This window comes from Xyrauchen texanus, chromosome 38, assembly GCF_025860055.1.
Source record: "Xyrauchen texanus isolate HMW12.3.18 chromosome 38, RBS_HiC_50CHRs, whole genome shotgun sequence".
NCBI classification, from domain to species: Eukaryota; Metazoa; Chordata; class Actinopteri; order Cypriniformes; family Catostomidae; genus Xyrauchen; species Xyrauchen texanus.
The window spans coordinates 4,670,924-4,683,221 of NC_068313.1; the positions used below are offsets into that span (position 1 = coordinate 4,670,924).

The 12,298-nt window shown below is 37.0% G+C and overlaps 1 protein-coding gene across 1 annotated transcript in view; it reads left to right on the top strand.

Moving 5' to 3' along the window:
* Positions 1-12,298, top strand: part of dscamb (Down syndrome cell adhesion molecule b) — a 241,943-nt gene that overhangs the window by 126,629 nt on the left and 103,016 nt on the right. Inside the window, exon 4 of the mRNA XM_052110114.1 lies at positions 9,803-9,949. Coding sequence (XP_051966074.1) covers positions 9,803-9,949 — 147 coding nt within the window. The remainder of the gene's footprint in view (positions 1-9,802; positions 9,950-12,298) is intronic.

The following is a 12,298-nucleotide window of genomic DNA, read 5'->3' on the forward strand; positions in this document are numbered from 1 at the left end:
TCCTTAGTAGGATAAATCTCATTTAAAATTTTGAAGTTCACCTCCTTAGCTTTAGGAGGGAGAGGAAAAGACAAATAATTTTTCCAATTTTTTTTTATTTCAACCTTATCAAAATCTTTAAGCACGTATTCCCGTCTAATTGGGTTTGGGTAATAAGCCTGTAAAATACCCAACTAATGGTGTGATGATGTAGAGCTGCTTGTCTTCCCGCTAGAACTACGCTGCGCTTACATTTAGGGGAATTAATTTTTTCCCATTCAGTTTTTTTTTTTTTTACAGCAATTTTATCAAATCCGTCATAAAATAGTTCTAAGCCATGAACCAAACCAACCAAAAAATTACAATTATTATTTTTTTTTTAAGTAAAAAAAATAAAACCTGAAAATCTGACAAAAAGACGAAGCTACAATCCAATAAAGCATTATGCATGCAAAATCAAACTAAAAACTATGGATTTAAAGTTGTTGATTAGAAGTATAGAATCAATATATTTTAGGTTTATTGCAAAATATTCAGACATTTGCAAATATATTATTAGTTAGAGAATGTAAGAAGACCGACTTGATTGCATCATTCACAGTGCAAAGTGGGTGGTCGCTGATGGGTTAATTTTCTGCTGTTTTTCGCAACTCTCTGATTGGTGGATTTCTCCCAAAGGATCATGGATAGTATAGTTATTTACCAGAAATTGCACTAATAAACATGATTTAAGTTGAAATGATTGATGACTGATGGCCTCAGCAGTAGCATATTTTATTGATTAACAACCTTTGTTTGTCTTTAAAGGCTTATAGTCTAAAGTTTTTTCAGGCTGGTCTAACTATAAGAGGCTACTCACTATAGGTTTTACAACAGATCTAACATATTATAGCCCAAGAGGGAAGTTGCATTCTCCAGCTGTTGTGTGATTCTGGAATGACCTTTAGTTAATATCACACATCACACACTTTAATATCACTGTACTATATGCCATGACACAAATCTCATCTGTATTAAAAATCTCATCTGCCCAGTTTCTGTTAAAAAAATCTGAGGCGTCATCATAAGGTAATTTTGCTCATGATAATTATCACATGTTGAGGATGAAAGGAGGCTGTTTGTGTGGAAGTGGTTGGAGATGAGATGTAGCTTAAGGCTGTAGTAGGACTGCACAAATCGACTAAATGTCTTGAAATGACCTCTTACCTCTTCAAATTATGACATTTTCAGGTTTTATAACAGAGATGACCCTGTTTCATGTTACTTACAAACCTACTGATGTAATATGTTCAGTTTTAAGATGTTAAAGTAATAGTTCACCCAAAATTAAAAATTATCTTATGATGTACTCACCTTCATGCCATCCTAAATGTGTATGACTTTCTTTCCTCTGATGAACACAAATTAAGATTTTTAGAAGAATTTCTTAACTTTATTGGTCCATACAATGTAAGTGAGTGGGTGCCAAAATTTTGAAGCTCCAAAAATCACATAAAACAGCATTAAAGTCATCTAAAATAATCCAGTGGTTAAATCCATGTCTTCAGAAGCAATATGATAGACATGAGTGAGAAACAGATCAATTTTTAAATTTCTACTACAAATTCTCCTCCCTGCTCAGTCTTTCTCCACTTTAACTTTCACTTTCATATTGTTCTTCTTGTGTTTGGGTGATTCTTCATGCATATCACCCCCTAATGGGCAGGGAGAATAATTTTTAACAAAAAAGGATTTAAATATTGATCTGTTTCCCACCCACACCTATCATATCACTTCAGAAGACATGGATTAAACAACTAGAGTCTCATGGATTAATTTTATGTTACCTTTAAATGCTTTTTGGACCTTATGAGTTCTGATCACCATTCAGAGAGCTGAAATTCTCTTCTAAAAATCTTAATTTGTGGTCTGCCAGAGACAGAAAATTATACAGATATGGGATGGCATGAGGGTGAGAAAATTAGAAGTATATTTTCCTTTTTGAGTGAACTATCCCTTTAACGTTTTAAGATGTTTGTACCCAAATAAGATGTTTAAAATAGAACGTAATGCTTTCCAGATGATGCACTCTTTCACAGTCGTACATTTGTAGTTCTTTGAATGACGGAATATTAGGTTTGCCTTGGTTTTTGTCCTTATAAAGGATTAGTTTACCCAAGATGAAATTATGTAATTATTTACTCGCTCTTGCAAAAAAAACAAGTTTAAGTGGCAGATTGTTTACATAGATTACACTGAGCAAGATCATATTCCTTTCTTTTATGACAGCCTGAATTCTTTGAGGCATGGACTCAATCAAGCTGGTTCCAACTTTCTCGAAAAGCGGTTGACAGATCAGATTTGCAGGATGGAGCCTCATCATGGAACAATTTTTTTCTATTTCCACCATACATTTTCAATGGGATTCAGATCTGGACTGTTTGCTGGCCATGTCATTGAGTTGATATGCCTTTCCTGAAGAAAAGCTTTAACACTCTTTGCTCTGTGGCCAGATGCATTATCATCCTGAAAAATGAATTCATCATCACCAAACCTATTTTCTATCGATGGAATGAGAAAAGTGTCCAAAATTTCAATGTATACCTGTGCATTGACTGTTGAGGTAATGATTGCCATCTTCCCTGGTCCTTTACCTGACATGCAACCCCATTTCATAAATGACTGGGGAAATTTGATTGTTTTCTTCAGGCAGTCATCTTTATATGTTTCATTAGAATGGCACCAGACAAAAGCTCCAGCATCATCGCCTTGGCCAGTGCAGATTCCTGATTCATCACAGAATATCACTTTCATCCAATCATCCACGCTCCATGATTGCTTTTCTCTTGTTTTCTTCTGTTTAGGTGTTAGTGCTAGTTTTCATTTGGCTTTTCAATATGTAAATCCCATTTCATTCAGACGATTTCTTACAGTTCTGTCACAAACATTGACTCCTGTTTCCGCCCATTTGTTTTTCATTTGTTTTGTTGTGCATTTTCTATTTTCAAGGCATATTGCTTTGAGTTTTCTATCCTTCCACTTTGTCATCTTCCTTGGTCTACCCATATGTTTTCCTTTTATAACCTTGCCATTTTGTTTATACTTGCACCAAATTTTAGACACAGCTGACTGGGAACAACCATCTTCTATTGCCACGCGCTGTGTTGGAATCCCTTCTTGAAGGAGATTTAAAATCCTTCCCATTGTTTCTATTGGCAACTCTCTTGTTGTGGCCATGTTTCCTTTCAATTAACCAAGTCCAACCGCCCGTTAAGGTCTGTAAGCACTCTCTTTTAACTGCAGACTAATTAAAATTTTTAGACTTGTGCTGGTATTTGTTTTAGAAATGTAAATTTCAAGGTAATTCCATAATTTATTTCATCAACATTGAGTGATACCATAATTTTTTCCTCTACTTGATCTGGAAACAAATGGCATTAATTAAAATAGTAGAATTTAATTTGTTTGAGGGAGATTTCACAAAACCAGAATGTTCAGTTATTAAACAAAAATTATTTTGTGTCATATCTGTGATTTGTTTATTTGCTACAAAGTAAAAAAGCTGGGTAAACATCCTCTGAGTGTGGTAATTCCATAATTTTTTGCCAGGGATTGTAGCTAATTAATTAAGATTTGGTTGGCCTTATTTGATTTAATTAAAGAAATGTGTAAAATATTGACTGTAAAAATAAATGTTGGAATCTTGAGTCAGCACTGGGCATTTGCAGGGTGTTATCTATCTATCTATCTTTAGTATCTGTCTGTCTGTCTCTAGTATCTATCTATCTATCTGTCTGTCTGTCTGTCTGTAGTATCTATCTATCTATCTTTAGTATCTGTCTGTCTGTCTCTAGTATCTATCTATCTATCTATCTGTCTGTCTGTAGTATCTATCTATCTATCTATCTATCTATCTATCTATCTATCTATCTATCTATCTATCTGTCTGTCTGTCTGTCTGTCTGTCTGTCTGTCTGTCTGTCTGTCTGGCTGTTGTATCTATCTATCTGTCTGTCTGTCTATAGTATCTATCTATCAATCTATCTATCTGTCTGTCTGTGTCTATCTGTCTGTCTGTCTATTGTATCTATCTATCTGTCTGTCTGTCTGTCTATAGTATCTATCTGTCTGTCTGTCTGTCTGTCTGTCTGTAGCATCTATCTGTCTGTCTGTCTGTCTGTCTGTCTTTAGTATCTATCTATCTATCTATCTGTCTGTCTGTCTATCTTTTGCTAAATCCCAATGCTTAGCACAACAGAACATCCTCTCATCTCTTTACACATTCGAGAGGAGTCGCTTCACTAATTGAACTCATTTGATATAAATGTGTTAATTGCTTTAGTTGAGCAAGCGCTGCAATTGGGTCATGATTGCTCTTGCACTCCTCTTCAGCATGCACACTTCCGTTATTATCAATGAAAATATCACGAGAGCTACTGAATATAGCTTTTTTTATATAATCTCTGTTTTTAATTCAGTATACCATAGCTCTAACTATCTATCTTTACTCTTTCATGCTCATAATTTTGGGACATCTCAATTCAGAGGAATAATTTTATGTTCATGTTCCTTTAAATTGGATGCTTTCAGGGGCTAATTAAAGGGATAGTTCATCCATATTTACGCGTTAATGTCTGTTATGTGGAACACAGAGTAGAAAGTAGAATATTCAGACAATGTCTTTCAATACAATGACAGTTCATAGGAAACATTTCTGTTAAGTTCCAAATAATAAAAAGTAGCATAAAAGTAATAATTACCAATCATTCCCTACCCTTCTAAAAATACGAGCTTAACCAGCATGCAATTCCCAAGTTGGTCTAAGGTGGTTAATGCTAGCATTGTGCCAGTTTAGCTGGTGACAGTATTTTAACAAGCATAAAAAAACAAGCTAGGGACCAGCATGGTGTTTCTGGTGAAGCTGGTCAAGCTCGCTAGCTAGCTTCTTAAGCTTAAGAAGCTTGGTGGGGACACCATCACACCAGCTTCCCATGCTAGGGGACAAGCATTAAGAAAGTATAGGATCAATTTAGCTTTAAATGTTAACTTTATCACAGTCCATATTAAATCATGCACAATGAATACAGTATCAGTCTCGCTTGAGACACATGATTATTTCATATGGCACATCATGCATAATGTTTTTATCCTTTTTTAAATATACATGAATCATTTTTGTTGTTGCTGGTCATTTTAAAAATTTTTGCATGGTTTGCAACAAAATTAAATAATTTATAGAGGAAATATGAGAAGCTGCCTGTTTGCTTGAATGACACAAGAGCACAAATGTAACCCAAACAGTGGAGTCATGCAACACAGATGCAGCTTTGATGGATGCAATGTTTGAGATTGCGCTTGCGTGTGGAGTGGATTCATCAGTCTGTTCAACTCCTTGAGCTTTTAGTTCATTTTTACACATAGACAGTCTTGGGTGTTTTTCAATGTCATTTCTGACAAATGGTTGTGAAATGGAAAAGGTTATTGTGTTGTGTCTTGGTGCACTACGGTGGCTGTGCTGCAAATGAATTATTCATCCTAAGAACTGGAGAGGGGAGCAGGAGAAAGAGTAAAAAGAATGAGAGACAAGGACAGAATAAGAGAGACAGAGAGAAAATGTGTGTGAACTAGTTAATGCATGCATTTTATTATATAGCACAGTGTTCATTTTTTAACAATACAATGAGAGATACATGGGAGATTGTTACATTTTCAGGTCACATTTCACAGCAATATATATAAATGACTATATTTTTTAGATATATATATAGTTTTTGAATGTAATATTCATTGCTGTAATGCTATACATTTTTAAATCAACATAAATTAAATGAATATAACAATTGAAATATTTTTTTTATTATTAAATAATAAATTATTATTTTTATTGTATTGAGAATGGGGAATTTTTCATGAAAGTAATCTCACAGTTGCATAGTTTCTTTCCCTTAATATTTGCTTTATTTTCTTTAAGCAAAATTCAGTTTATTTATTTATTTATTTCATTTTGCGAAATATGACCTGGGCAGATAAAAACTCAATGTTGTGCACCAGCACCTCTTGTATATTATCAGTATGTTTTTAAATCTGCTAGGTGGCAGAAGGGTGTGGTGAGTGAGTAGAGAAATCCTAAATCCAGGGTTAACCAGGAACTCTGACCTTAATCATGCCTGATTAGTGCTCTCATCCCCTGAGGAACAGGCAGTCTGGATCCTGGATTTAACATTGATTAGCTGGGAACATGTTGTCAGGCCTTCTGTCACCCATGTGGAGAGTCAGTTGAAGACAGATTAAAATACCTTGTTTGTTTATCAACTGAAATCTTTTTTTTATATTGTTATTGTTAGCTGCAAATGAGTAGTTGTGTGCCTCATGCATAATCTTTTTAATGGCCATTTCTTAGTTCTAATGTGTCTAATTGGTGCATATGTGAATCAAATGGCCTGTTTTCTTTCATTTGATAGACTACAATTAGGGGCAAACAGCTTGATGGAGTCCTAGTCATCTGCACAATTTTAAATTTTCTGCACTAATAGTGTGGAAAGTTCTCTGAAATTCTCCAAAATGTCAACATACATGCATAAAACAAAAGTATGATATTTCTATTCATTGTTATTGCATTTCACCTGAATGGTCTGACATGAAAGGAAATTGAATGAAAAAGGATATCATATGATTTGAATCCCCTTTCAAAATGTATGCATTATTTTATTTACTGGCCTGCCACTAACAGTAGTCTTTTAGGGAAGTTTTTAAAGAGAGTGTGTGTACTTGTGAAGAATACAATTAATACATTTAAAGGTGAAATAAATTCAATTACATGGAAAAAAATATATATTTACCAGCAATGGTCGTGTAGCAGTAAAAACATCTATTCTATTCTATTGTAAATGTCACATCAAAAACTGAATTTTGCAACACATTGAGATGTGCTTTCCTCATCCTTCGAAGAATGTAGAGATGCTGCTGGGCTTCTTGGTAATAGAGCTGGTGTTGAGGGACCAGGTGAGGTTCTCCGTCAGGTGAACACCGAGGAATTTGGTGCTCTTGACGATCTCCACAGAGGAGCCGTCGATGTTCAGCGGAGAACGGTCACTCTGTGCTCTGTGTTTGTCTTAAAACTGAAATGAAGCTAACACAGATTGTGTATAGTAATAAGGTGAATCAGGGCCCCCTTAGAGAACAAACCATGGAATCACTGTGAAATTATGTGATCCTCAAATTCCACAGCACAGCTAATCTAAGAATCATTCTTGATTTTTCATTTACCCTTTTAAGACAACAGCACACAGATGCCTTTTCCCAGTTTTCCATTTGCATTGTTGGTAGCAGGTCTCACAGCTGCATGTAAACTAGGAGCTATAAACCCCTCAAGGGTATCAAATCCTGGACTCTCATTTCTAACTGGGTCAATGCTTGCAATAGCTGTAGACTCTCAATCTCTCTTTCTTTCTTCCTTTCTGTCTCTCTCTCCTCAACCCCAATGCACTGCAAAATCCACTTCTCATTTTGTATGCATTATTAAATTTTTTGACCATATGTCATTTTAAAGGAATAGTTCACCCAAAAGATTCTGTCATCAGTTTTTTTACTCTCATGTCCAAACTGTATAATTTCGGAGTGACCATTTGCACCCAGATGTAAATAGCATCTGTCACGAAGTGCAGCTATTTTCATCATAATGGGGTGTAAAGATGGTGGGAATGTGTTGTGTTGTCCTAGCGACCACAGTTCGAATCCGCCTTTTGTCCCACTTCCCATCTGATTTCCTGTTTCCACTTTAATACTACTTAAAATAATAGATAAAAATGAATATTAATGTTGATTTAGTTGTAGTGATTTGGTCACGGTGAATGTTGAGGAGTGCAGAGAAGGATTTGATCCAGAGGCGGGTCTGTCGATCGCACTCATTCCCGCGACTCTGTGTCACTTGTGTTTAGATTGCATTATACAATAGTAATATTGTAGTAACCATGTTTTTTTGTTGTTGTCAGAAACCATCATTTTAATGCACTTAACAATGGTGTTACTACAGTAATATGGTGGTAATATAGCCAAGGTTAATTTTGTGGTTACTGTACATTTACAACAAAATACCATGGTGAAACTGGTTACTATAGTAAAATCAAGGTTATTTTTTCTAATGTAATGTTAAGGTTAGGTTTAGGGTTAGGGGTTAATGTAGTGTGTCTGTGGGACTCTTAATAAACACAATAAACACACTGCAGTGATGCCCATACTGTATGTTTGCATTTATATATGGGAGCAAATAGTATATGACACTATCTGTACCAGGTTGAAATTATCATTTACCATTAGTTGCACCAGGGTTGGGGTGCAAATAATATCTGCTATAATATTTGCACTGGGGTGTGTGACAAGGAGGAGGGCGTGCTAAGTAAGCGGCAGCTGGAGACACTGGTTTGAGAAAGAGAGAGAGTGTCTGTTTGTCTTATGTTTTACTTTGTTTTGAGTTGAGTTTTACATTAAACCTTATGTTTACTGTTCAGCCAGTTCCCGCCTCCCCTGTGCCCTTCCTTTACTTGTTACAGGGTATAAATAGCATATACTGTTATTTGCACCAGGGTGAAAGTAACATCTGCCTATTTTCTTTCTTCCTTGGAACACAAAAGGCGATGTTTAGAAGAATGTTATCACTATATGTTAAGAACTATTCAATAAAAGTAAATGGTGATCAGCGGCTGTCAAACTCCTAAAAATGTAGGTCTGCACAGCGCAGACTACTCAAAACACGTTTAGTGTGAAAAGCCCCTAACTCTTCTGTTTGTGCGCATTGTGTTTCATTAATTACAAACCCGAACCAGAAGTTATACTCGAAAATGTAACTTGAAACTAGCCCGAAAACCTGGAATCGCTTACTCTCTTTATAATTTCTTCTTCAAGGTACTAAATTTGTTGCAATAGACAGACTTCTACCAAAAACAACAGACAATAAAGTAGTTAATATGACTTACATCCCCAATATTAAGTCTTTAAATGCCATATATGAGAGCTTTGTAGAAGAGACAGAAATTAAAGCAGTTATTCACTCTACTGTATATCTTTCTAGTCTTCCACAGCTCTCAAAAAAACGGAATCAACAAATACAGGTTAGCGTATATTCAACCATTGCATGTCAAGAAGTGTTACGGCAGGTTTGACGCCAATAATGCCAAACATTTTTTGTTCTCATGTGTCTCAGAATCAATAATGATGCTGTGATGTTCTGGAAACAATTTACTTTCATTATGTGGAAAAGAACAATACATATACATATTATGGGGGGCAAACAGGAAATAAGTACAATATATACAATCTGAATATATAAATGTAAATCCTGAATATTTAGTTGTAATTCCAAATAACTACATATAAAGCAGAATATATACTTGTAAGTCTGAATCAGTTATCCAGAGCAATTTGAGTCTTAGTTTATTTTATAGTGAACTAACTTTTCAATGCAACCACAATGATCCTTATAATAATAAATTAACTATATCAGGACTTACCATGAACATTTTATAATTTCTCTGGTTTTGTGCGTATGATCTCTGGCTGTAGTTGTTTCTGTTTGAAGCTCAGGGCGACTAGCTGAGCAATCGGCTCACTTGCAAGCCAGTCACGTCCAATAGTTCAATACTGCTCACACTCAGGTCTTCCAGTGCTGGCTTCAAAGAGATGTCACGTGTGGATTCTCTTATCTGGCAATAGAATACATTTTTTACATACATCTGTTTTTAATGGAACAAAGAACAGAATAGTACAGAATGTTATAATGCCTTTAATTGTGGTTAGCAAGAAGAATAACGTTTTTAAAGATTTGTCTTTATCGCTGTTTCTTTCTCAGGATCAAGATATCTCATTACATCCATGGGGGCCTTGTATATTCTGGATGTGCAGTCAGAGGATGCAGTGAATATTTATCGCTGTACCACGCGGCACCGATACACAGGGGAGACCAGACAGAGCAACAGTGCCCGACTACTTTTATCAGGTGAGGAGCCTTTGTGTTGGTGTCAAGTTACCAACTGCCTCTTTCCATTCTCTCACTCTCCTTCTCTCTTAAATCTATTGATGGATGCCAGTGCACGATATGGTTGAAAAATCATATTTCTATTATTTAAACACATTTGCAATTGTGATTTAATAAAGCAATAAGTTATGAGAAGCAGTGTATACATTTGTTAGTTAGGCACAATATGAATCAAAGTTCCTGCAACCCCTTGAAAATATTTAGCCATGAATATATTCACAATACTAGCATAGCCTAGAGTGCCTTTTTGCTTTTATGAAACATTTACTGCATCATTAGAATATGAAGTACAAAATTTTTCTGTTATACTGTATTATTTTATTGACCATATTCATGAAATACTATCTTTCCACTATAGAAGATTTAGTTCCTGACATATAAACTTAGAAGTTAGTTGGTATATGGTACTGTGCAGTGATATCGTGAATATGTCATAGTTTCTGTTGTGTAATATAGCATGACTTGGATCACTGTATTGACCAGGCGTGGGTAAAATTCTAAATTTTTCAAACAGTTGTTTACAGATAGATTGTTTCACTTTTACTTGACTATATCACAGTTCTAGTGGGTCAGAAGTACACATACACTAAGTTATCTGTGCCTTCAAGTAGCTTGGAAAATTCCAGAAAATTATGTCAAGCCTTTAGACAATTAGCCAATTAGCTTCTGATAAGAGGTGTACTGAATTGGAGGTGTACCTGTGGATGTATTTTAAAGCCTACCTTCAAACTCTTTGCTTGACATCATGGGGATATCAAAAGAAATCAGCCAACAATTGGACCTCCACAATTCTGGTTCATGCTTGGGAGCAATATTCAAATGCCGGAAAGTGCCAAGTTCATCTGTACAAACAATAGTACGCAAGAATAATCACCATGGGACCACACATCCATCATACCGCTCAGGACGGAGACACATTCTGTCTCCTATAGATGAACGTAGTTTGGTGCGAAAAGGGAGAATCAATCCCAGAACAACAGCAAATGTTATTGTGAAGATGCTGGAGGAAACAGATAGACAAGTATCTATATCCACAGTAAAACAAGTCCTATATTGACATAACCCGATAGGCTGCTCAGCAAGGAAGAAGCCACTGCTCCAAAACCACCATAACAAAAGCCAGACTACAGTATACAAGGGCACATGGGGACAAAGATCTTACTTTTTGGAGAAATGTCCTCTGGTCTGATGAAACAAAAATGTAACTGTTTGGCCATAATGACCATTGTTATGTATGGAGGAAAAGGGGTGAGGCTTGCAAGCCTAAGAACACCATCCCATCTATGAAGCTTGGGGGTGGCAGCATCATGTTATGGTGGTGCTTTTCTGCAGGAGGGACTGGTGCACTTCACAAAATAGATGGCATCAAGAGGAAGAAAAATTATGTGGATATTGTTACGTTCCTGTGTTGTCTGTCCGTGTTTTCTGTTTTACTCAGCACTTCACACTCCATGTCAATTTCCTTGTGGTCCGGCCCGTGTTTTCACTAGTCCCTGTCTAAGAAAACTACACTTCCCATCTTTCCTTGCCCTCACCACCTGCTAGCACTCACTCATTGTGTTCACCTGCTTATCGTTTAGTTCCATCACCTCTGTGTATATAACCCTGTTTATTTCTCCATTCCCCTGTCGGTCTTTGATGTTCGTGGACGCCTGTTACCCGTGCTCTCTGTCTTCATGTACTTCCCGTTGAACCCTTTGTATGCCCTCCGTGTTTTGTTTTACCTTTTCCCTCATTTAGTTTACCTTTTCCCATCGTGGATGTTTTCTTTGTGTTTTTTTTGTTATTCAATAAAGCCCTGCATTTGGATCCTCTCTCCTTGTCTGCCTTCACTTACATTCGTGACAGAAAGACCGACCACTAATGGATCTAGCAGTGGTTTTCACCACACTGGCCCAGGCAAACCTGACCATTCGCGAGTACTCACGTCTCTTCTCCATGGTCACCATCCACACCGGGTTCGACGACGCTTCCCTGAAGACTATCTACCGGGTCGGGTTACCATCATCCCAGCTGAGGGAAGCGCCGGAACCCGGAGACCACATGTGGAGGGAGTACGTGAGTCTCGCTCTGAAGAAACTCGCGGCCGACGAACCACCCCTCGAGATCCCGGTTTTCGAGCCTGAGCCCATGCCTACCCGGATCAACGAGCCAGCGCTGCCAACTTTGTCCGCCCGGAGGAGGAGGAGAAGAAAAGCTTCCGCTCTTCAGCTCACGCCGGCCACGATCAGCGAGCCAGCGCCCACGCCTGCCACGTTCAGCGAGCCAGCGCCCACGCCTGCCACGTTCAGCGAGCCAGCGCCCACGCCT